Below are 25856 nucleotides of genomic sequence, written 5' to 3' on the forward strand. Positions count from 1 at the left end.
AAAATGCATAAGAAAACTGGCAAGAAATTACCTGAAAATTAGCAACAAAAAAATTACAAAAAAATGACAAAATAATAATTAGAACAATAATAATATAATAATAATATAATTTATATAATAATATAAACTGCAAAAAAAAAGAAACAAAAACAGACAATTGGTGAAACAGTACCAGAAAATTAGCAAAAAGAAAATTACAAGAAAACATCCCCTAATTATCATAATTATACGATCCACTGAGTAACTCAAAGCCTCAGAGCTGCTGGAAGGGTGATTTTTTCACTTTGACAGAGCCAGGCTAACGACTCCTATACACTTCAAGTCTTTATGCTAAGCTAACAGGAAATGCTACCCATAGGAACTGAACCAAAATGGTGTCCAACATCTGGTCTCAGTCTGGGGGAGTCGGTCACACCCTGGTCAGGAGCTGGTCAGGAAGGTGGCTGCGGCTCTGCGTGTTGCAGTTTGTGTTTCCCGTCAGACGGCGGCCTCCAGGCTTCCGTACAGGCTGGAGCTGCTGCTGGCCAGGCCGCCGGCGGCCGGCACGTAGGCCAGGTGCAGGATGGGAAGCTGCAGGGACAGCCTCCGCCTCACACTGCAAGACAGACAGCAACATGTACAGAGCGGTCAGCGAACGCACCACACTGCCAGTCTGTCCTGTCAGCAACATGTACAGAGCGGTCAGCGAATGCACCACACTGCCAGTCTGTCCTATCAGCAACATGTACAGAGCAGTCAGCGAACGCACCACACTGCCAGTCTGTCCTGTCAGCAACATGTACAGAGCGGTCAGTGAACGCATCACACTGCCAGTCTGTCCTGTCAGCAACATGTACAGTGCGGTCAGCTATGTATGTTTTTTTCTTCAGAAGTGTGAAGTGTGTGAGAGGAAGTCATTCATTCATTCATTCATTCAACCTTTATTTATCCTCGAATGGACATTGAGGTTACCCTCATTTTCGATGCCGTCGAGTTTACAAGCGCATTAAAAACAAAATAACACATACATATAATAAGAAAATCATTTAAAACAAGTACAATCAGAAACACAGTGTTCTGAGATTAAAGTCTTAAACTGTGCAAGAGAGGGGAGTGCTTGCATCTTCATAGTGTGCTGGAGGGTGTTCCACGAGTTTGGGGCATTATGGGAGAATGCAGTTTTACCAAGTTCAGTACAAGCTCGGGGAACTTTTAGGAGTAATAAGTCAGCTGAACGGGTCATGTAAGTGCCAGAATTCCATGCTAAAAGGTTTGTGATGTATGATGGTAGTCTACCAAGAAGGGCTTTAAAGATGAATAAAAGCCAATGTCCTTTGCGCCTCTCTTCAAGGGAGGGCCAACCAACTTTCTTGTAGAGCAAGCAATGATGAGTGTCATATCTATCGCCAGTTATAAATCTAAGGGCAGAGTGATAAACAGTGTCCAGGGGCTCCAGAGTTGAAGCAGCAGTATGTTTGTAAATTACATCCCCATAATCCATGACAGACAAAAATACAGCTTCAACAATTGTTTTTCTCGAGTGTACTGGAAAACTTGATTTATTTCTGTGCAGAAAGCCAATCTTTTGTCGCAACTTGGAGGCTAGCTCATTCACATGGAACTTGAATGAGAACTCCTCATCAAGCCAGATGCCTAGGTATTTGTATTCTGTGACTCTCTCGATTTCTGAAACAGTTTTGGTGTATAAATGCACACTATTGTAGTCAATGTTTTGGGATCTGGAAAACAACATGAATTTTGTCTTAGTTGCATTAAGAAGTAGTTTATGTCGGATAAGGGATTCTTGAAAAGAGTTAAAAGCAAGTTGCAGATTTGTGATGGCTAGCTGTACAGAATCCGCGATACAATATAAAATTGTGTCATCAGCATAAAGATGAGCATGGCAATCACTTACAGAGGAAACAATATCATTTATATAGACAGTGAAAAGTAAGGGGCCCAGGACAGAACCTTGTGGCACACCTCTATTAGTTACCAAAAATTTAGATTTTGTATGACCAAGTTTAACACACTGACGCCTATCAAATAAATAGCTCTGAAACCAGGTACATGCATTTTTATCCAAACCAATACCATCTAATTTTCTGAGAAGCAAGTGGTGATCAACTGTATCAAATGCTTTAGACAGATCTATAAAAAGAGCAGCGCAGTGATACCTCTTATCTAATGCAGTTATTATGTCATTTGACACCAATGTGATGGTGGAGATTGTACTATGATTGGCTCTGAAGCCAGACTGAAAAGGACTTAAGAGTGAGTGGTCTGAAATAAAAGGCTTGAGTTGAGAGTTGACCAAGGATTCCATTACTTTTGCTAGGCAAGGTAATTTGGAGATGGGGCGATAGTTGTTTAAGTCATCCCTAGTGCCACCTTTATGTAAGGGGACTACATGAGCAGTTTTCCATAGTATGGGGAATTTTCCAGTTGAGATGGACAGATTAAAAATGTTGGTAAGGTGCTGTGTGATAACAGGGGCTGCGAGCTTTAAAAAGAAGGAATCCAAATTATCCTCACCAGTAGAGCATTTAGGGTCTATGGATTGTAGTGCATTCAGCACTTCACTGTGTGTGAAGGAACGGAAGGAGAAACTGGTTTGACCCCTAGCACTCTCACTATCAGCATCAGCATCAATGCTATCAGTACTGACTGAAAGAAGCTCTGGATACTCTCTCTCAAATAAAAGTGCAGCATCTGTGAAGTGCTTGTTGAGGATAAGGCAGATCTCTAAGTCATCTGAATCCACAGAATTTCCAGTGTTAATGATTTTTGGCTGAAATTTAGATGTCTTATTTTTGTTCAGATTTACTGCTTTCCAGAACATGGCTGGGTTTGAGGAGGAGCTAGTGATTAGAGCTAAATAGTAATCAGATTTTGATTTTCTCACTGCTGTAGTACATTTATTCCTAAGTTGTCTGAAGTACAACCAATGTGCAGGGTCACCTGAACACCTCGCACGAGACCAGGCTTTGTTCTTCTCACGGAACAAAGTTGATAGTTCCTTTGAGAACCAAGGTGCAATTCTGTCTTTGATCCTGAATTTCTTGAGGGGTGCATGTTTATTAATGATTGAAGTAAATGTAACTGTGAAGCAGTCAAGAGCCATCTCCACATCAGTGATTTTTTCTGTGAAGTCAGCAAGGCTATGTGAGACATCCTCCAAGAAGAGTTGTTCATTAGGAGTCAAAGTGCGTCATGTTTCCTGCAGCAGCAGGGCTGCAGGCCTCAAACGTCTCCTGTCCGCCCCCCCAGCTTTCAAACTGTAAAACCTTTGAAGCTTTCTGAGAAAAAAACACACACAAATCTGTAAAGTGTGATCACGGTGCGATCTTCGATAACCAACATGCAGAGTCTGGCACATTTTGTCAGATTTGGCACCAAAAAGGAGGCGAGGTGCACAGCGTCCAATCAGCTGCACAGGATCTGTGGCCTCTGTGTGGACGTCCAGAGAGCCAGAGAGGATCTGCCCGTCTCATATGTCCGTCCCCCGGAGACGCACTGCAACCTACAAAAAGACCCATCTTCATTCTTTTGTTTCGTTTCTTGCAGTTTTTAATCCTCAGACACAAACATTAAAAACAGAAATACAAGTGAGTTCCTCTGTCCTCGGCTCCTGGGTCCTCTCTCTGCATCTGGTGGATAAACAGTGATGAGTGTGTGTGTGTGTGTGTGTGTGTGTGTGTGTGTGTGTGTGTGTGTGTGTGTGTGCTGCAGCTCACTCACTGTTCAGGAGAGTTGATGTCTCCTGACCTTGAGGACCTCAGGTCAGCCTTCAGCTCCTCGCTGCAGATCTGGGCCTGGTGGGTGGAGTCCGGCGGCGGCTCCGCCTCACCTGCCGAAACACAACGACCACGTTCAAACCCTGAAAATCAGCTGATGGAGTCGGGACACTTCAGAGCGATGATGCATTCATGAACACTGAGGATGATGATGTTGATGTGATTGCACAAACTGACACGTGTCGTCTTGTCACTTCCTGTTTGGAGCGCGTGCAGCTCGGACGCCGTGTGTGTTTACCTTCGTCGCTGCTGGTTTGTGCGCGGCGCTCGGGTCCGGCCGGGGCTGACAGCTGGTGAAGCTGCACGGTGAGCGTGTCCAGCTCTGCGTCCAGCTGCACGGAAACAACAGCAACATCATGACACCGCGTGGCCAGGAAAAAAAAAAAAAAAAAAAAGACTCCACGTCACGTCCGCTCCACATCGTCACGTGTTCAGAGGTCAGACTGAAGCTGGGCCTCACCTGGGCTCTGCGCCTCCTGAGCTGCAGGTGGAAGCTGCTGCTGTCCTGCTCTTCATCATCAGGCTGCGCCGCCGCCGCCGCCGCCTGCCGCCCCTCGCCGCTGCTCGCACGCCTCGTCACAGACTGGGGACAGAAAAAGACGTCATCCACACGTTACACCTGCAGAAGTACAGCAGGAGTCCACTTCTGTCCCCAAACTACAATCTACACAAATGTCCCCCCTTCAGGGCTGATTAATGGACCTCAAGGTGATCATGTGAACCTTTTTCACAGCCAAAAAGGTCCACATGTGTTCCCACACAGGAACAGGAACACACATGCACCGTTTCCTCTGAATGTGGAGGAACAACATCAGGAGACGGCGTTTAGGCCAAATACAGCAAATTAATGCATGACTAAATTAATAAATCTTTGCACGCTGTGGTTGTGGATCTGAGAAACAGGTGATGTGGCTCAGAGGGTCCTGCCCCGGGACAGGCTGCTGGACCCCTCAGGGTGCAGCGATGACCTCTGTTTTCTCAGAGTGTGTAACAGCAGTGACACTCCAGAGGCGGCTGCAGGGTCACGGCTCCTCTCAGAAGCAGCTCTGCAGTCTGTTCATGTTCCTGCCCAGAGGCTGCTGGGCCGGCGGAGGGATTCGAACCTGCAGCCGCTCCCTCAGAGCCTGAAGTAAGTCAGAGTGTGTGAGGAGAGAGCGAGGGGGCTGACCTGCCGTCCCAGCAGGCCGAGCAGCAGCAGGGCGTTGCAGCAGGCGACCGCCAGGCCGGTCAGGCAGAACTGCACAGGAGGATTGTGGGACGCGAGCAGGGATCCTGACGCGGCGAGGCCGGACAGCGTCACCGCCCCCATGCTGACCACCAGCTGCTTCCTGTGGGGCGCAGCACGCACCCCCTGTCCCGGCCTGATGCTCCACGCCAGGAAGCATCCCAGACCCTGAAGAAAACACACTGAGGGGGTACTGAGTGGGTACTGAGTGTGTACTGAGTGTGTACTGGGCGTGTACTGAGTGTGTACTGGGCGTGTACTGGCTGTGTACTGGGTCTGTACTGGCTGTGTCCTGGCTGTGTACTGGCTGTGTACTGGGTCTGTACTGGCTGTGTACTGGCTGTGTACTGGGTGTGTAATGGCTGTGTACTGGCTGTGTACTGGAGGTGTCCTGGCTGTGTACTGGCTGTGTACTGGGTGTGTACTGGCTGTGTATTGGCTGTGTACTGGGTGTGTTCTGGCTGTGTACTGGCTGTGTACTGGCTGTGTACTGGCTGTGTCCTGGCTGTGTACTGGCTGTGTAGCTACTGGCTGTGTACTGGCTGTGTACTCAGTGTATACTGGCTGTGTACTGGCTGTGTACTGGCTGTGTACTGGCTGTGTACTCAGTGTGTACTGGCTGTGTACTGGCTGTGTACTCAGTGTGTACTGGCTGTGTTCTGGGTGTGTACTGGCTGTGTTCTGGCTGTGTACTGGCTGTGTACTGGCTGTGTCCTGGCTGTGTCCTGGCTGTGTACTGGCTGTGTACTGGCTGTGTCCTGGGTGTGTCCTGGGTGTGTACTCAGTGTGTACTGGCTGTGTACTCACCAGCAGCGGGGCCTTGTAGGCGAACACGGCGCTGAGCCACAGCTGCATGTTGGAGCTGCTGCAGTGCTCTGAGTACGGCCGCACGCTGATGTCCTGCACAGGGCCGCTCTGAAACACAGCAGCATTACTGTGTGTGTGTGTGTGTGTGTGTGTGTGTGTGTGTGTGTGTGTGTGTGTGTGTGTGTGGTTCTGTGTTTATTGGACTTAGCATAGGCAAATTATTTTAGGAGTTATGCATGATGGATATTTCTTTAACATTTAAGTAAGTTTATTTAAACCTTGAGGGGATATTCAGTGTTAAACAGTCACATTATTTGAAGTGTTGCACTACAAAAGATGTTGCACATTTTACATGATAAAGGTGTTTGCCATCTTTTTTTATGGTTGTCATGGTTACCTGCAAGCTGTGCTCCAACACCACCCGCCTGAGAGGGTCCAAGGTCTGCCAGGAGGTTAAAACAAGCACATCCAGCAGGAGCATGGCAGCCAGCAGCCGGCCGGCCTGCTGCTACAGACACACACACACACACACACACAGCAGCTTCAGCATTAATGTGTTAAAACTAATAATGAAATACAGACTCCAGAATATGAGCGTGAGCTCGATCAGGAGCTGAATCTCTGGTCACAGAACCCATTTTCATTCTTCTCCGGCCAAAATCCCGCCAAACTTAGCCAAACAGTATGTTTACTTTAAATGATTCAGTAATTTAACGCCGTGTTCGCCTACAAGGCCCCGCTGCTGGTGAGTACATAGCCAGTACACACTGAGTACACACTGAGTACACACCGAGTACACAGCCAGTACACACTGAGTACACACTGAGTACACACCGAGTACACAGCCAGTACACAGCCAGTACACAGCCAGTAACGACCCCTCCTTGAACTGCCACCTTATCGTGGTGGAGGGGTTTGTGTGCCCACATGATCCTGGGAGCTATGTTGCCGGGGGCATTTTGCCCCTGTTAGGGTCTCCCATGGCAAACAGGTCCTAGGTGATGAGCCAGACTAAGCGCAGTTCAAAAACCCCTTATGAAGGGAAGACTACCAAGGACCGTGACGTTGCCCGGTACGGCGGAGCCGGGGCCCCACCCTGGAGCCAGGCCTGGGGTTGGGGTTCGTGAGCGAGCGCCTGGTGGCCGGTGGCCGGGCCCAGCCCAGCCCGAACTGGTGACGTGGGTCCAACCCTCTGCGGGCTCACCACCCACAAGGGTAGCCGTAAGGGGCTGGTGCCATGTGGATTGGGTAGCAGTCGAAGGCGAGGGCCTCGGCGACCCGATCCCCGGACGCAACGGCTGGCGATGGGGACATGGAATGTCACCTCGCTGGGGGGGAAGGAGCCTGAGCTTGTGCAGGAGGTTGAGAGGTACCGGCTAGAAATAGTCGGGCTCATCTCCACACACAGCGTGGGCTCTGGAACCCAGCTCCTCGAGAGGGGCTGGACCCTCCACTACGCTGGAGTCGCCCGCGGTGAGAAGCGGCGGGCAGGTGTGGGCTTGCTTATAGCCCCCCAGCTCAGCCGCCATGTGTTGGGGTTCACCCCGGTGAACGAGAGGGTCGCCTCTCTGCACCTTCGGGTTGGAGAGAGGGCTCTCACTGTTGTCTGTGCCTATGGGCCGGGTTAGGGTTGGACACCCCTAGGGGTGTCCATAAGCGCACGTGGCACCAGGACACCCTAGGCCGGAGGTCGATGATCGACTTCGTTGTCATTTCATCTGATCTCCGGCCGTATGTCTTGGACACTCGGGTGAAGAGAGGGGCTGAGCTGTCAACCGATCACCACCTGGTGGTGAGTTGGATCCGCTGGCGGAGGGGGAAGCTGGACAGACCTGGCAGGCCCAAACGTACTGTGAGGGTCTGTTGGGAACGCCTGGCTGAACCCTCTGTTAGAGGGGTCTTCAACTCCCACCTCCGGGAGAGCTTCTCCCAACTCCCGAGGAAGGCGGGGGACATTGAGTCCGAATGGACCATGTTCTCGTCCTCCATTGTCAATGCGGCTGTTCGAAGCTGTAGCCGCAAGGTCTCTGGTGCCTGTCGTGGCGGCAATCCCAGAACCCGGTGGTGGACACCGGAAGTAAGGGATGCCGTCAAGCTGAAGAAGGGGTCCCACCGGTCCATGTTGGCCTGTGGGACTCCCAAGGCAGCTGACGGGTACTGGCAGGCCAGGCGTGCTGCAGCTCGGGCAGTGGCAGAGGCAAAAACTCGGAGCTGGGAGGAGTTCGGGGAGGCCATGGAGGAGGATTATCGGTCGGGCTGACAAACTGTCTGGCGCCTCAGGAGGGGGAAGCAGTACTCTGCCGACACTGTTTACAGTGCAGGTGGGGACCTGCTGACGTCGACTGGGGATATTGTCGGGTGGTGGAAGGAATACTTCGAGGGTCTCCTCAATCCCATCGTCACATCTTCCGTTAAGGAGGCAGAGGCCGAGGACCCAGAGGTGGACTCGTCCATCACCCAAGCTGAGGTCACTGAGGTGGTTGGTAAGCTCCTCAGTGGCAGAGCGGCGGGGGTGGATGAGATCTGCCCTGACTATCTCAAGTCTCTGGATGTTGTGGGGCTGTCTTGGCTGACACGCCTCTGTAACATCGCGTGGCGGTTGGGGACAGTACCTCTGGAGTGGCAGACCGAGGTGGTGGTCCCTCTTTATAAGAAGGGGGACCGGAGGGTGTGTTCCAACTACAGGGGGATCACACTCCTCAGCCTACCTGGGAAGGTCTACTCCAGGGTGCTGGAGAGGAGGATTCGGCCGATAGTCGAACCTCGGATTCAGGAGGAACAATGCGGTTTTCGTCCCGGCCGCGGAACACTGGACCAGCTCTATACCCTCCGGAGGGTGTTCGAGGGTTCGTGGGAGTTTGCCCAACCAGTCCACATGTGTTTTGTGGATATGGAGAAGGCATTCGACCGTGTCCCTCGTGGTGCCCTGTGGGGGGTGCTCCGGGAGTATGGGGTCCGAGGCCCTTTGCTAAGGGCTGTTCGGTCCCTGTGCGACCGGAGCAGGAGCTTGGTTCGCATTGCTGGCAATAAGTCAGACCTGTTCCCAGTGCATGTTGGACTCCGGCAGGGCTGCCCTTTATCACTGGTTCTGTTCATAATTTTTATGGAGAGAATTTCTAGGTGCAGCCGGGGGCCGGAGGGAGTCCTGTTTGGGAGCCACAGGATTTCATCGCTGCTTTTTGCAGATGATGTTGTCCTGTTGGCCCCATCGATGCAGGACCTTCAGCAGGCACTGGGGCGGTTTGCAGCCGAGTGTGAAGCGGCAGGGATGAGAATCAGCACCTCCAAGTCCGAGGCCATGGTTTTCGACCGGAAAAAGGTGGCATGCCCTCTCCGGGTTGGTGGAGAAGTCCTGCCTCAAGTGGAGTTCAAGGATCTCGGGGTCTTGTTCACGAGTGAGGGAAGGATGGAGCGTGAGATTGACAGGCGGATCGGTGCAGCCTCCGCAGTGATGCGGTCGGTGTACCGGTCCGTCGTGGTGAAGAAGGAGCTGAGCCGAAAGGCGAAGCTCTCAATTTACCAGTCAATCTACGTTCCTACCCTCACCTATGGTCATGAGCTTTGGGTAATGACCGAAAGGACAAGATTGCGGATACAAGCGGCTGAAATGAGTTTCCTTCGCAGGGTGGCCGGGCGCTCCCTTAGAGATAGGGTGAGGTGCTCGGTCACTCGGGAGGAGCTCGGAGTAGAGCCGCTGCTCCTCCGCATCGAGAGGAACCAGTTGAGGTGGCTCGGGCATCTGTTTCGGATGCCCCCTGGACGCCTCCCTGGGGAGGTGTTCCGGGCATGTCCCACCGGGAGGAGGCCCCGGGGAAGACCCAGGACATATTGGAGGGACTATGTCTCTCGGCTGGCCTGGGAACGCCTTGGGGTTCCCCCCGAGGAGCTGGCGGAAGTGTCTGGGGAGAGGGAAGTCTGGGCGTCCCTGCTTAGACTGCTGCCCCCGCGACCCGGTCCCGGATAAGCGGCAGAAGATGGATAGATGGATGGAGTAATTTAACGATACTTCAGTGAATCGATTTTTTTCCACCCCAACTGTCGTCTGTCTCAAACAGCATCGAGACCCAGCATCAGTTAGCAGCTCACAGTCAGCAAGGCGGTGATGAGTCTGTGTTCAGCATATTTTCAGACAAAAGTTTCTTAACAGCAGAACAACTGCCTCAACAAAAAGAGAGAGATGAAACCGCAGCGTGACATCAGGACGCTGAAACAGGATGACAATACGGGATCCAAAAGAGACAAACAGAGCGGGAGCCTCCTACCACCAACACACGTGCAAATTTACAACATCAAACTAAATAAATGAACCCCACAGGTACATTTACATTTATTTGGTCAAGCCAGTTTTTATTTATAGAGCCCAATATCACAAATTACAAACTGCCCCAAGGGGCTCTACAGGAATACAGCATCCTCTGTCCCAGAATATTATACTATATAGAATATTATATTGCAGTATTTTTTTAGAGTACAGTGTGGGCGTGTTGGAGTTTTGTTACCTTCTCTTCTGTGCCACAGAAAGGATAAAGCCTCCAGGTTTTGGCGAACAGCGCCCCGAACCCCGCAGAGTGTCCCACCGAGAGCAGCCACAGACGAACCTGCAGCAACACGAGGGAACACCTAAAAACTGGAGGGTTTTTTTCCAGAATCCAATCAGAAGAGGCTTCACCTGAACCTCGTGACAAACTGCACAATCCACTGTTCTCACTGTGGAGGGGCTTCACTTTCCTCAGATCACCTGTCAATCAAACAGTGGGCGGGGCTTGGCTGTCAGAATGAGCAGGATCTGTGACTGTGGTCTGAACCACAGCGCTGACAGGCGGCCCCTCCTCCTGCTTACAGACACTCTTCCTTTTCCAGGAAGGCAACAGAATTTTCTGTATTTCCTGAATTTTCAAAATTTCCATTTTTTCGTGATCAAATGATTGAGAAGGATTGTTTTCATATGATTCTATACATTTTTATTTTTCTAGAAAAATCCCACTCATTGTGCTTTTGAGTTTCTCTTCACTTCACTGCCCATTCCTGCTACACAGCTCCTCTTCTCCTTCTTATTGCAACTTAAAGGTAGTAATAATTCCTCTGTTGCAGCCACAGCCAGTTACAAAATGTGCTGCAGTTAAACTCGACTGAGCAAAATATGCAGAGTGAGTGAAAACTCTGAGCAGTAAATGCATCTGAGGGGAGGCTGACGTGCTGTCCTCACCGAGCAGAGCCGCTCGAAGGCCTGCTCCGACAGCCAGCCGCCGTCCAGGCCGGACAGGAGCACCGAGGAGGAGGAGAGCAGGACGCCCAGCAGGAGCAGCTCGTCCTGGGACGGAGCGCCTGGACCCACCGGCCTGAGGACCAGACACACACACACACACACACACACACACATCAAACACACCAAAGACACAAAGGCCAATCCAAATCAAATCAGGTGTGAATGGTGGAGACCCCCCGGGGTGCTGATGTTTTAAACTCTGTCCCTCAAACTGCACCTGTGTTTGCAGATGTGGAGGAGGAGGAGGATGAGTGCGATGATGATGGTGAAGGCAGCGGCTGACGACACGGCGGCGTACAGAAGGAGAGGGACGTGGCTCCGCTGCAGCCGGACAGTCGGCCGGTCAGCAGCCGGACTCGAACCTGCAGCAGCAAACACAGAAAACTGCATCCAAACCTGCACTCATCTGCACCTGCAGAGGTTTTTATCCACTCAGTTACATCAGTCATCCTGCTCCACGTCTCTCTAACATCCAGTCTGCTCTCATGTCACTGCAGAAAAATCTCAGCAGCCATTCAGCCTCAAGCTGCGTCTGGAAACTGCACGTTATTATTATTAGTATTAGTACTAGTATTAGTATTAGTATTTGCTTTTTCTAGTGGCTGGAAATTAAACTTCAGACAAATAAAACCTTGACAACATCCTCTCTCATCCACCTGTCCCTTCAAAATAAAAGTGTGTTCCTCTAACAAACATGGGGTCTGTCATTATTCCAGCGGGTCAGAGACCGCCTGGATGTGGTGGGCGGGGCCTCTGATGACTGACAGACATTACAGACGAGGTTGAAAAACAGACAGTGCAGTGTGACGGTGCAGGTGTGACAGTGCAGGTGTGACGGTGCAGGTGTGAAGGTGCAGGTGTGACGGTGTGACGGTGCAGGTGTGACGGTGTGATGGGGCAGGTGTGACGATGCAGGTGTGACGGTGCAGGTGTGACGGTGTGACAGTGCAGGTGTGACGGTGCAGGTGTGACGGTGCAGTGTGACAGTGTGACGGTGCAGGTGTGACGGTGCAGTGTGACGGTGTGACGGTGCAGGTGTGACGGTGTGACGGTGCAGGTGTGACGGTGCAGGTGTGACGGTGCAGTGTGACAGTGTGACGGTGCAGGTGTGACGGTGCAGTGTGACGGTGTGACGGTGCAGGTGTGACGGTGCAGGTGTGACGGTGCAGGTGTGACGGTGCAGGTGTGACGGTGCAGGTGTGATGGTGCAGGTGTGACGGTACAGGTGTGACAGTGTGACGGTGCAGGTGTGACGGTGCAGGTGTGACCGTACAGGTGTGACACATGTCAGCAGTGTGTTTGAGGGTGGAAACACTGAAGTGTCTTCCAGCTCTTACCTTTAAACCGGAGCAGGCGGCTCTGCAGGCGGAGCTGCTGTGTGACGCTGCTGAACTCACCCACCTGCACTGTGCTGCCTCCTGCACACACACACACACACACACACACACACACACACACACACATACACACACACACACATACACAGTGAGTGTTGGCCTACATAGTGCACACTGACTGAGCAGTGTGTGTGTGTGTGTGTGTGTGTGTGTGCTCCTGGAGACCAGAGGCTGCCTGGTCGCTGATCTGATGATGCAGCAGGTGATGATGAGTGGTTGCTAAGGTGTTGCTAAGGTGTTGCTAAGTGGTTAACGCGGTGTATTTGTTCAGTGATTCTCTGACTGTTTTGTCCTGCAACATTAAAAAAACAGGAAATATTTTTATAACTGTAGCTCTATTTCATGATTTAAATCTTACTGTAGTAGCATCAGTATTAGTACCAGTAGCTCTGTTAGCTGTAGCAGCAGCTGCAATAGTAGTACTAATAAAAATGTACATTGTGTATAAATATGTGTATTTATCCTACTGAATTAATCCTATAAGAAATAAGGAAATTAATAAGAAATATAAAAATATGTGCATTAGAAATTCATTTTAAAAAAACAACATAAAAAGAAGTGTGTGCATTCTGTGCATTATGTATAAATATGAGCATTAATCCTACAAAAATAATACAACATACAATAAATACAGAAATAAGAGAATATGATATGAATGTGTTTCTGTGCAGATTTGGGTCAGAGGAGCTGATCAGAGACAGACTTGTTGTTATTTTGCGTTTGAACTCGTGCACGTTAGAGGAACGGGTGTGAGCACCTTGAAGCTGCAGCAGCTCCACCGCCGCCACCCGCTCGCCGTTTCTGAAGACAAGCGGACCCTGAAACAAAAAAACCTCCTGTAGAGTTTAACTTTAACTTTACAGCTGCAGAGAAAATGTGTTTTATGAAACAATATGAAGCTTTATGAAACTTTTTCTGAACATTTTGAATCTTGACAAATACTGCACATACAATACTACAGATAAATATTACAATAAAGGCCTAAAAATAACACTGAAACTAATAAAAACTCAAGTAAATCTAAGAAATAAAAACTAAAACATACAAACAAATCTGCTTGAAACCTAAAACTGAAAACAAAAAACCAACAGGATAAATAAAAATAAAAATAAAAATAAAAAGAGTCCCGAGCTCAGCAAAACCATAGACTCCAGGCAGAGGGCAGGGTCTCTGCACACACACACACACACACACACACACACACACACTCAGGACTCAGTGGTGAGTGAATAGTTTACTGTGACTCCTTGGAGGTGTGTGTGCGTCACGGCGTGCAGCAGCGCCCCCTGCAGCTCGCCGTGCGACGCGCTGGCGTTTCGGCTCCTGCTGTATTTCTCTCGCCGCCTCGCCGCCTCCATCACGCGGCTCAGAGCGCCGGCGGCCACCCACACGGCGTCGTAGGCGAAGGCGTGCAGGCCGCTGACCTCTGACCCCAGCCGGAGCGCCGCCGTGCTCTCCACAGCAGTCTGCAGGGGGGTAAGAAACAAAAACAAACACATATGGATACGGAAATAAAAAAACATGAAAATAAAAATAAACACAAAAATGTGGCAAAAACAAAAACAACGTGAAGTGAAATAAAAACAAAAAAACAAGAAAAGTTGAGGATAAACTAAAACTGAACCAAAACTGTTTGTCCACTGGTAAAAGCAAACACATACACACACACACACACACACACACACACACACACACACGGTATCACACAGGATATCACACTACACACTGATGCAGTGAGGCTGCAGTATAAATATGAACGTGGTTATTCTGACAGAGCGATGAGTGAGGCTGATCCTGAGAGCTCTCACCCGTCCTGACACGCCCCGTCCTGTTGTTGTTGTTGTTGTTGTTGTTGTTGTTGTTGTGTTGCAGCTGGCCTGCAGGCTGAAGGCTCCGTCTGCAGCGCTCAGCAGGCTGTCTGCAGAGCAGCCCGCCGCTGGTGCCCCGCCCACCGGCGCCCCGCCCACCAGCGCCCCGCCCACCAGCACCCACTGGAACTGTCCTCCAAACAGGTTGAGTCTGTACGCCTGGACGACACAGACATACAACATGAGCTTCACTCCCTAAAAATATGTTATGTTAAGAGTTATGTTTCATAAGTTTCAGTATAAAGATGCCGTGATGTGAGGGTGGACTCACACAGCAGAACACCTCGGCGGCTGAAGCTGCTTCAAACTGTCCGATGATGATCCTCACGTCTCGCTCCTGTCACACAGCAAGGACAACAGCATCACCACACACACACACACACACACACACATATTCATATGTATATCTACTGTGTTTATTAGTCTGAGATCAGCCTCGCCAACATGTCTCTGCTCTGTCTGAGAAAAGTCCATTTCTGTCCCCCAGGCTTGTCCCCCTGCAGGGCTGATTAAAAGGTAAAAGGCACCGTTTCCTCTAAATGTTACGGTACGATATCGGGAGACAAATACAGTAAATAAATACCTAAAAAAAATATGTTAAATATTAATTGTACATCTCTTCCTGAAGCTTGTGGGGATGTCTGACTGGTGTGTTTTTATTCATTCTGTCGCTGTTGTCTTCCTGTATCTGATCTTATTCATGTCATTGTCTGTACGTGCAGCGCAGCAGCAGGTGGTGACGGGAGGAGCTGCAGTACCTTGAGCGTCCTCATGGAGCTGCAGGGCTCGTCGGACAGACTCTCTGCCGCCGCCACCTCGACCCCGGCCCTCCTCAGCCGTCCAATCAGATCCCTCTTCATCTGGGAGGACAGAGACACCCGGTCAGTGTCCACGACGGCGTGACACGATCATGAACAAAATATTAGAGAAGTGTCGTCACAGGGGCTGTTTTATGGCACAACAATGAAAATGAGGAGGAAGAGCTCAGACAGCCAATAGGGGGCGCTTGTTCCCAGGTCCAAACAAGGTTTTTGTACTGTTTGCCTCAAACACTAGGGGGCGCTTTGAACAAAAATTGAGGAGTGTACCTTTAAAGGAATACTCCAATCTTTTGGTTAAAATCCCCTTTTCCTGACTTCCCCAGACTGAGACCAGATGTTGGACACCATCTCCACCTCTGGACGTCCAGTGGTTCAGTTTCTATGGGTAGCATTTCCTGTTAGCTTAGCATAAAGACTTGAAGTCTATGGGAGTCGTTAGCCTGGCTGATCATGAGGATTTGAAAGTGGGAGCGGTGTTTGTGGTGTCACCTCAGAGAGCCGGGGCCCCTCCTGGGTCAGGACGCCGACTCGGCTCCAGCCGAACCTCTGCAGCAGCGCCACCACGGCCCGGTTCACCGGCCCGTCCGACGGCACCACGCTGAAGAAGTTGGGGTAGCGTCGGCGGTCGGCCATGAGGCCCGGCGGCGAGGCGTCGAAAGACACCTGAGAGACATGAAACGTCAACAAACAAATTTGTCTGGACTGTTTCTCATTTCGGATGGAAAGTGGATTTGCGCTGAACTTTTATTTCACCTTCAGATTCACGCCTGACATGTTGAACTTGAACCGCCTGACCCTGAGAAAAGTACCTGCCCCCGACCACCTGCAGCCAGAGCCTGAATAAAAACCCACTGCAGACACGTGTGTGTCATAAATGCAGTCTGCAGCGCACGCCAGCGCCACCTTCAGGTTGAAACGGGTGGATGGAAAATGGAAATTTAACATTTGGCTCTGTCTCTAACTTTAACCACGCCCACAGGAAGTGTGCCAGGCTTTGAATCCGATCTGACCTAGTGGCCAAACCGTGTAATTACAACTCGTGGCTCCATCACCTGATGCACAGGAGCCAATGAGACACAGACTCACAGAGCAGAGCAAACACCTGCAGATCAGCTGATAACTTCATTTTTTCAAAACACGACCCGGCAGACCAAGTCAGGGCAAGACACGCCCACAGCAGTGGAGGACACGCCCACAGCAGTGAAGGACACGCCCACTGCAGTGTAAGACACACCCACAGCAATGGAGGACACGCCCACAGCAGTGAAGGACACGCCCACTGCAGTGTAAGACATGGCCACAGCAGTGGAGGACACGCCCACAGCAGTGGAGGACACGCCCGCAGCAGTGTAAGACACGCCCACATCAGTGTAAGACACGCCCACAGCAGTGGAGGACACGCCCACAGCAGTGAGACTAAGGTTATATGGAAGGTGTTTTGTTCTCGTGTGCAGCTCGACCCTCTCAAACTCTCCACTGTCAAGTTGAGGTGAACTGAACTCAACACTGGAAGCAGAGAGCAATTCATGAATGAATGAATGAATGAATGAGTGAGTGAAATAATTACTTAATATGGTCTGATGCCAACCCCAGACCTGACAGTAACAGCGTTACAAGCTAAACAGGGTCTCGTACCTGCACCAGGTTCAGAGCCGGGAGGGAGCGAGCGATGAGCTCCGTCACGGCGGGACACGCCCCCCCAAACAGCAGCAGGTACTTTGGCCCCTCCCACATGGCGTCGAACAGGGCTTTGAGTGTTTCAGCAGCATCACACTGCAGACAGCAAGAGGGAATCACACACAGGTTACAGGTGAGCAAGCTAACGCTTTACAGGCAGGAAGCAGAACCTGCACAAGAACAAGAGCTGGACTTAATCTGCATGAAGTGGATTAAACACACACACACACACACACACACACACATCACTCTGCTGGCCTATAGGTGGCGCTGTGGTGGGAGTCAGGTTCATATTCAGGACGTTTCATCAGAAGTTATTTCACTTTATTTACTGAACTTTACATTTATCTTGAACTTGTCTTCATGTGTTACTGACACATGAATAACGTCTGATTTTAACGTGATTTTAATATGTTCTTGATTTTATTGTTATTGTTTTATTGTTTTGGTTTTTTTGCGTGGACCACTTTCTAGAAGCAAATGGGGATCCAAATTAAGGATAAAGAATAAATAACAGGAGGAAAAAATATGCTGAAAATAGGAAATATGATATGAATATATGACAGAATATTACTTTTCTAACGTTTCATAGAAACTATCAGTTTGAAATGAGAAGCAGCTCGTCACACATGATGATGATGGAGGACAGCAAGCTATGGGGGGTCTACCATCCCCTCCTGGAGCATGCCCCTGCACACACACACACACACACACACACAGATGAGCTGACCTGGGAGTCCAGCAGCTGGAAGTGGATCTGGTAGTTCCCCAGAGGCGGCGGCTGCCTCTCCAGGTCCTGCAGAGCCCGCCTGACGGCCGGGACGACGCCGGCCGGGAGCTCAGCCGACGCCCGTCCTGGGACGGCCACGGGGCGGAGCCACAGCACCGGCAGCGGGTGTCGGTCCTGAGCCGGGCCGGGCCGGGCCAGGACCCAGACCGACACCAGCAGCCCGCACACCCCGGCCCACCCTCTCCCGGCCATCGTCCTCCTCTTCCTCAGCCCGGACACTCGTCCTCTTCCCTGTGTGGCCGCAGGAGCCTGTAATCCTCTTGGTGTGAGCAGCTGACAGCCTGCAGGCCACCGACGGATCAAAGGATCAAGATCAGCAGCAACACCTGCTCCCCTGACCCTCCTGACGCTCCTCACTCCCCTGACACTCCTCAGCTCCTGACCCTCCTCACCCTCCTGACCCTCCTCACTCCCCTGACGCTCCTCAGCTCCTCCTCCTGCTAACCAGGAGCCTGGAGGTCTCATCAGGCTGCACCGGTCCCTGTCCTGTAACGGGGCTTCGCTGAAAGAGCAGATCCAGCGATATATATCGAGACCAACTCGGTGCTGATGCATATATCGACACAGACGCTCCAGTGTCAGACAGATAATCCTGCACTGATCGATACAGTTGGCCTTGTATTGACAGACAGACCATATCAACAGATGTTGTAGTATCAGTTGGTTCAGATGGTCCAGTGTTGATACAGCAGCGAGTGCCTTGACAGCCAACTTCACAAATAAAAAGCATTCATCGCACAATGTACAAAAACCCAGCAGGTGGCAGCACTGTTCGCGGCTCTCAGTTTGAAGCAACATGCAGACATGCAGGAGGAGGAAGTCTGTCCACCGCCGGCTAAAACACAGCAGCATTTAGTTTTTCTGCAAAGTGCAGACGGTGTGGGTTTGGACGAGCGGTGCAACATGCAGGATGTGAGCTCACAGACAGAATCTGCTTTACTGTTGCCCCGAGACATGAGAGAAAACAGAAAGAGGCCAGGTTAATAAATATTGATTTGCTTCCAGACTCTGACTAAAAAAAAATGGATATTTTATTGTACATATTTTTTTTTATTCTATATATATTTATATTTATATTCCTTTCTTATTTTTCTTGACTATTTGCTCTTTTTACTTGCACACTTGGAGTGGGAGTTGTTATTGTAACAAAAAGTAATTTCCCCCTGGGGATCAATAAAGTATTCTGATTCTGATTCTGATTCTGATTCTGATTACTTTCCTTGTAGATCTCTGTGGACCAGCAGACAGTTTCTGAGGAGCAGCTGGTCCTGGACTGGGAGCAGGCCAGCGCTCGGTGTCGCTGCGTGCCATGTGCTGGGATCTGGATCGTGAGGTGGACTCGTTGGCGGCCTCCAGCCCGGGGTCGTGGTCTGGTCGGCGCTCGGCCTGCAGGACGGTGCACGAGGTGAACCGAGTCTCCTCACCGCACGTCCTCCGTGTCACGACCTTCCTTTTGACTTCCATGCAAAACTCCAACACACGATTAGAGACACGGACCTGCACCTCAGATCCACAGCAACATTCAGTCCAGTCAATGAGTGACTTTTCTGCTCGACTCAACTTTTATGATGAATTGTTGGTTTAGGTTTAAATCCCATTCATCCATTCATTTTCTATTCCCTTTCTTACTTTCTATTTATTGTATAATGCACATTTAATGTCGATATGAATGCTAAATGTCTATAATTGTATATTGTATATAGGATTGTATATATATACTTTCTATTTTACTTGTATTTTTATTTTTATCTATTTTCCTTGCACAGTGCTGGAGTTGTTGCCACTGCATTTCACTGCTGCTGTACTTGTACATTCATGTGACAAATAAAACTCTTGAATCTTGAATTATAAGGAGAAATTGAATTCTGGGTGGCCCCGCGTTTAAAAGTGGAACTTGAACGCTTCATCAGTTACTTTCAAACGAAGAGCAAAGACAAACAGAAAAGATTTTTTTCTGGTTTGTTTCTGTCTTTTGCTCCTTCACTCTTTCTGCATGTGGACAGAACAAGTTAAAAAAAAAAAAAAAACTTTTCTACCACCAAATAAAACTGTTGGGATCAAGTCACTTTGATATCATCACAAAGAGCCAAAAGTGAGTTTTATACTTTTATTAAATGAAATCAGCTGTACAAAAGAAACTCAAAAGGCTTATTGATCAGGTAATGTTGATCACATCTGGTTTTCACCTCCTGATGTTGCATTTAAGTCTCTGGAGGAAAATGGGAGAAAAGGCCAACAGCTTGTGTTAATCTGACTCATTTATTGGAAATCACACTTTTTTAATGAATTTAAAATAAAGTACTAATGAATCGGAGCGGACGCTGATCACTTTTTAATCAGCTGATAATCTGAGAGGGTTCTGTTGCAGGATTTGAGGTTATGAGTGTCAGTGTGTGAAGTGAAGCCAGACATAAATTCACAGCAAAATAAATACAGAAACAAAAAAAAAACATTTTCAGAAACCAGACTCATTCAGTCACACAATCCTGATCAGATCAGCTCATCGATTACATCTGCAGACTCAAAACACACACACACACACACACACACACACACACACACACACACACACTCACACACTCACACACTCCCATGATGGAGACAAACAACCTGCAAGAAAACTGTGGCTGCTTTTATTAAAACCTCAAACGTCTGAGACGAACACAAAACCCTCCAAAAACACTTGTGAACAAAAAACTCCACCGCATTTCTGACTCCGTTTGATTGTTTGGTGAAAAAGAGATCGAGAGCAGAAACAACAAAGTCTGACAGCAAAAACAAAAAAAGGAGGAGGAAGGTCAGCGTGTCAGACCATCGTTGGGACAAAAAAAAAAAAAAAAAGGAGCTGGGAGAGGGGGTTGTAATAATCCAAGAAAAAAAACTCAATTTCTGAGATTAAAGTTGTAAATTTATGAGATTTCTCTTTTTTCCTCTCTTTCCGAGGCTCCACCTGTACTGCCGGGGAGCGACACCACACTCTGATGTTTGCCGCTGAAACATTTCCTGAACTCAAACTCCACTGCAGCTGCTGGAAACATCTGGATGGGACTTGAGCTCCTGTCTGAGCAGGAGCAGCACGGAGACGCCGAGCAGGAGCCGGACGGACTGTCCTCTCTGCTCCGTCTCTTCAGTCTGGGCCTCCTCACAGTTTGAGTCAGCTCTGGCCTCTCCCCGGCTCTCTGGCTCGCCCAGTCTGCCTCGCCGCTCCTCCCTTCCCTCTCCCTCCTCCTCCTCCTCCTCCTCCTCCTCTCCTCCTCCTGTGTCCAGGTCTCTGTCCTCCCCCCGCCTCCTCCCGGGCGGCCTGAGCCCACAGGGCGTCGAAGCTGCCGGGGGCCTGGTAGCCGGGCCGTGTGGCGTCCAGCGGCTCCCTGGACAGCAGGATGCAGATGGAGGGCAGCTTCCTGCTGACGGTGAGGCTGTCGAGGCCGGCGTCGGGCTCCAGCGGCTCCCACACCTCGTCCACGCCGCAGTACAGCAGCTCCGTGTGCTGGTGCAGCCCCTTCACGCGCCGCTTCACCAGCTCCGCGCACGTGATGGCTTTGGACACGCCCTTCCCCGTCGCCGTGAACACCATCTGCCGGCAGGGCGGCTTCTCGGCGGCGGCCGCGCCCCCTCCCTCCTCGGGTTTGGGCCGCCCCTCCCCCTCCGCCGCTCGGGGCCGGGCCTCCATGCGGCTCAGGGCGTAGCGCATGAGGTTGCGGATCTTGCTGCCGTCTTTGACGTGGATCTCGGGCGTGTCTGCGGGCAGGCCCGGGAAGGGGCGGGGCCACGGCTGCTCCACCGTGCGAGCCTTCCTGTAGTTCTCCATCTGAGGCGACACGAGGAGACAAAACACCGTCAAACCTTAAAGACACAACAAATCTGCTGGTACCAACAGGACATAAACATCACATCGCTCCACAGGTCAACTACATTTTGACGAGGGGAAAAACCAGCATGGCTGTTTTCAGCTGGGTCCCTTGACCTCTGACCTCCAGATATCTGAATGACAATGGGTTCGATGGGCAATACTTGTACAACTGCAATACTTACAGTAGTACTGCATATCAAATCGGCACCCAAGTATCATGACAGTATCAAAACAGGAGAATGACATGTGGCCCAGGCCGCCATGCTAAACTATTAACATTAAATACACTACTCACAAAAAGTTAGGGATATTTGGCTTTTGGGTGAAATTTATGGAAAATGTAAAAAGTTCACGCTACAGTGATATTATATCATGAAAGTAGGGCATTTAAGTAGAAGCATGCACTGGTGATTTCCTCATCTCAAACAATTTATTGAAACAAAAGCCAACAACAGTGGTGGATATACCACAACAAAAAATGTCAGTGTCAATAACTTGTCATGTGCCCTTGAGCATCAATTACAGCTTGACAGCGACGTCTCATGCTGTTCACAAGTCGACTTATTGTCTGCTGAGGCATGGCATCCCACTCTTCTTGAAGGGCGGCCCTCAGGACATTGAGGTTCTGGGGTACAGAGCTCCGAGCCTCTACACGGCCACTCAGCTGATCCCATAGGTTTTCTATGGGATTCAGGTCTGAGAAAGTGCAGGCCACTCCATCTGAGGTACCCCAGTCTCCAGCAGCCGTTCCCTAATGATACGACCTCGATGAGCTGGAGCATCAAACACCTGATGTGAATTTTGCCGTTAAACTCCTTGTTAGAGAACAGCAACTTGTGCAAAAAGTACTGAAACACTGAACAGTTGGACATGTGCATTCAAAAGTTTACAGAAGGTCACATTAAGTTCACCTGGAAAGGTTAGAATGCATTTTAGGTTCATCCTGAAATTTCACCTGAAAGCCCAATATCCCTAACTTTTTGTGAGTAGTGTATTATGAGTTTGCTAAAGCCACAGTGCTGCAGCTGTTAACAGAGGCTAACTGAGGCTAACTGAAGCTAACTGAGGCTAACTGAGGCTAGCAGCTTGTGCTCTCCTCACGCAGATTAAACTCAGTCATGTAACCGGCTGACAGACACAAACTTCAGCATCTTAGAAAACTAATAAAGGAACATCTTCTCTTACCGCGACTCGTCCGCAGCTACTGAGCCCTGCACATGTTTACCAGCTCCTGACAGGCTGCACGACCGCTTTACGGCAACGGATGTCGACGAGGACCGCTGCAAACTGCCGTAACCGCCCCTCCCCCTCCCACACACACACACACACACACACACACACACACACACACACACACACACACACACACACACACACACACACACACACACACAGTTTCAGAATTAAAAAAAAAAAAAAAAAGTTAATGTTTTCCAATATAAATATTTTTCCCTGACAAGAAGTGTTTAAATGTTATGTTTTTAGTAATTGGCAAGCTCCAGCATTATTGATTTCAGATATTTATTAAATAAATGCCAGATATTAAAACAACCACTATCCCTGGTAGAATATGTGTCCATTGACCAATATTTTAAATTTTAATTGCCAATTAAAAAAGAAATCAAACTTTTTTTTTTTTTTTTTTTTTTTTTTTTGCTTATTAACCCCCAATTTCACAATCCAATCAATGGTCCACATATTTTCCTCAAAAACGTTTGAAATCCAAGGTAATTTTGTTGGAAAAAAAAAAAAAAAAAACTTCCCAGCCACAGAGTTTCTACTTATTTACTTTGGTTTTAGGAAACAATTTTTTTTTTTTTTTTTTTTTTTTTTTTTTTTTTTTAAATCATATATTACATAATGGTCACTTAGTTGACAGTGTGGTATCATAGTAGACTAAAGTAACAGAGTTGACTGGACATAAAAAATGATGAAACATAATCATAATGTAAATTATTAATATTATACTGCTTTTATATTAGCAATACTGCATATTTCAACTCTTACTAGATTTACTTAAGACCATTTGGAATCATTGTGACATCAAAAACACCAACCAGACTAGTTTGTAGTGGAACACTTGTAATTTTATTAACTGCATTTATAGAAAATGTATATTAATTTCAATATAACAGTCTGAAGTCTTAAAAGGTTAAACAAACGTGTGTTGATTTCTTATTAGATGTTACAAATTATTAGAATTTTTTTTTTTTTTAAATGAACTCCTGAAAATTACAAGAACATATGGTGTCAAGTGTCAACATGTATATCACCCATAGTCAACTCAGTTACCTTTCTAGGGTAACATAGTTGATAGGTAACATATTTGACATTATTGCTGTTTTCAGGCATTAAATCAAATCAATCAAATGACTGCCTCCAACCAAATACCACATGGCATTTTTGAGAAGGATTTTCTTAAACTGTTACAGAAATACTAAACCAAAAATATTATTAAATATAATTTAATAATGATATTGTAGTAACACTGTTAACATTTGCTAAATGCTTCCTTGACCCAGACACTACTTAATAAGAAATATTTAAGAAAAGGCAGAAAGCACATATGTGCAGCCTGCTGAGTGTCTTCTTGAGAGTGAAATGACATCACAAGGTGAGGGTCATAGGATTTGGGTAAACCAGTCCTTACTGGGAGGGGTTTTTTTTAATGGGTAACTTAGTTGACAATGATTTCGGGGACACACATAAAAAATGTTATTTTGCATATTTTATATATTGACACAAAATCTGTCATCATTATCTCTACTTAATGAATGGGAAATTATCAAAATAAAAAGTAAATAAGTGCTCTTCATTGTTTTTTGGCTAATTAGAAGTTGGTTGTGATTAAAAAAGGACAGAGGGAAAATGTAGATTGTAGTGATATATAGCCATTTTTTAATTAATAAATGGCTGTTTCTACAATAAATAATCATTGTATTTGTGAAAACATGATCAACTACAATATAAAAATGTTGTTTTTTTTTTTTTTAAGTTTTACTAAAAATTCATGCAAGATATATCCCAGGGACATAAGATGTCCCAAAATTATAGAATGACCCAGCAGTACTCAATAGATGATTATAATCAATATCACTAAATGTCTCTAATGTTTTTATTCAGATTACTGCTGAGGTCAGTGGGTAGGCCTATTGTTCACTTTATTATCATGTTACATCATCAGCATCTTCATCGGGACTGCAGACATTTCAAATAAAGATTTTTCATATTCATGCCTACATAGTTTCTTTTGGTATGCATGTGCAAGATACTGGCACTATTGTGACAGATTTCATATATTCTGACCTTTTTTGTGGATGGATGGGCTTTAGGTCTTTGCTGCTGCTTTTAATAATACCAATTTCCACTTGGTATTATTCTGCTGTTTTTGTTGCTGCACAGACCGTGATTGGTCTGTCTGATCAATAAAAAAATATTTCCAATTAATGATTATGTCTGTAATCATTTTCTATTTAATTTAAATAAGGCAGCGTATCGTTTACAGTCTGATATCTTACCGTGATGCATTCACTGCGCTCATTTTTTTTTTTTTTTTTTACTATCATCAGTGTCCAGCAATGAATGAACGAATGAATGAATGAATGAATATAGCCTACATTTAAAAAAAAATAATAATAATAGCCTAAATGCTGGTCTCAGTAACTGGAACAACAGGCCGGAGGTTTGATTCAATATTGAAATAGTTTCTCTTTTCTTTGAGTTTGTTTTGGTGTGAATGTCACAAACAGCGGCGGGCAGCATCATCAGGGGCCCTCAGGGGCCTCAGGCCGTTGCCAGGGCAACAGCCACAGCATCCGGGGGCGGCAGAGGTGTTTGTTTTCGTAAAGAACGCGGCTGTTATTGGTGAAAGCTGACGTCAGAGACTTTCATTTTTCTGCTGAAAGCCGCGCAGCTGAGCGGGACGGGCTCCGGTGTCACCGCTGAAGGTAAGACTGCCGCCTCTCTCCTGAAGTGGCCCTGCACCTGCAGCAGGTAACACACCTCACCGCACCTGCCGCAGGTAACACACCTCACCGCACCTGCCGCAGGTAACACACCTCACCGCACCTGCAGCAGGTAACACACCTCACCGCACCTGCCGCAGGTAACACACCTCACCGCACCTGCCGCAGGTAACACACCTCACCGCACCTGCCGGTCCGGGACTGTGGCCGTCGGCAGTTTGAGTCGCAGCACCATTTTGTGGTCACAATAAAATGTTTAAAAAATGATGAAAAATACAAAACTATAATAACTCCTCAACTACATGAGGAACAGTTTAATTTCACTAAAGAAATGACTGACGATAAATTAAAAAAAAGGCAGAAAAAGTGTGATGGGTTTCAACATTTTCTTTTCTCTGGTTCAGTCTCAAAACG

General features: G+C 48.2%; 2 protein-coding genes across 2 annotated transcripts; both read right to left on the minus strand.

Moving 5' to 3' along the window:
- Positions 1-415: 415 nt before the first annotated feature.
- LOC115374356 (gamma-aminobutyric acid type B receptor subunit 2-like) lies at positions 416-19091 on the minus strand. Its single transcript, XM_030073214.1, has 20 exons — positions 18843-19091; positions 17568-18173; positions 16796-16933; positions 15650-15823; positions 15098-15199; positions 14611-14676; positions 14280-14498; positions 13710-13937; positions 13229-13289; positions 12412-12492; positions 11292-11436; positions 11015-11147; positions 10308-10406; positions 6206-6310; positions 5251-5916; positions 4945-5169; positions 4237-4359; positions 4015-4108; positions 3721-3829; positions 416-595 (listed from the first exon to the last, which is right to left on the minus strand). Exons 1-20 carry the CDS (start codon positions 19089-19091, stop codon positions 478-480), a joined length of 3741 nt encoding a protein of 1246 aa, XP_029929074.1. The 3' UTR covers positions 416-477.
- A 629-nt stretch (positions 19092-19720) lies between these two features.
- rpp25l (ribonuclease P/MRP 25 subunit-like) lies at positions 19721-22790 on the minus strand. Its single transcript, XM_030071535.1, has 2 exons — positions 22663-22790; positions 19721-21435 (listed from the first exon to the last, which is right to left on the minus strand). Exon 2 carries the CDS (start codon positions 21433-21435, stop codon positions 20782-20784), a length of 654 nt encoding a protein of 217 aa, XP_029927395.1. The 5' UTR covers positions 22663-22790; the 3' UTR covers positions 19721-20781.
- Positions 22791-25856: the final 3066 nt, after the last annotated feature.

Source organism: Myripristis murdjan, chromosome 16, assembly GCF_902150065.1.
Source record: "Myripristis murdjan chromosome 16, fMyrMur1.1, whole genome shotgun sequence".
In the NCBI taxonomy this organism is placed as follows: Eukaryota; Metazoa; Chordata; class Actinopteri; order Holocentriformes; family Holocentridae; genus Myripristis; species Myripristis murdjan.

Coding starts and splice junctions, on each gene's coding strand:
- rpp25l (XM_030071535.1), bottom strand. CDS start 21,435: ATGGAGAACTACAGGAAGGCTCGCACGGTGGAGCAGCCGTGGCCCCGC.
- LOC115374356 (XM_030073214.1), bottom strand. CDS start 19,091: ATGGAAGTCAAAAGGAAGGTCGTGACACGGAGGACGTGCGGTGAGGAG. Junction 11,437..12,411: donor CCGCCTGCTCCGGTTTAAAG/GTAAGAGCTGGA, acceptor TTGCTGCTGCAG/GTTCGAGTCCGGCTGCTGAC. Junction 3,830..4,014: donor ACAAACCAGCAGCGACGAAG/GTAAACACACAC, acceptor GTGTTTCGGCAG/GTGAGGCGGAGCCGCCGCCG.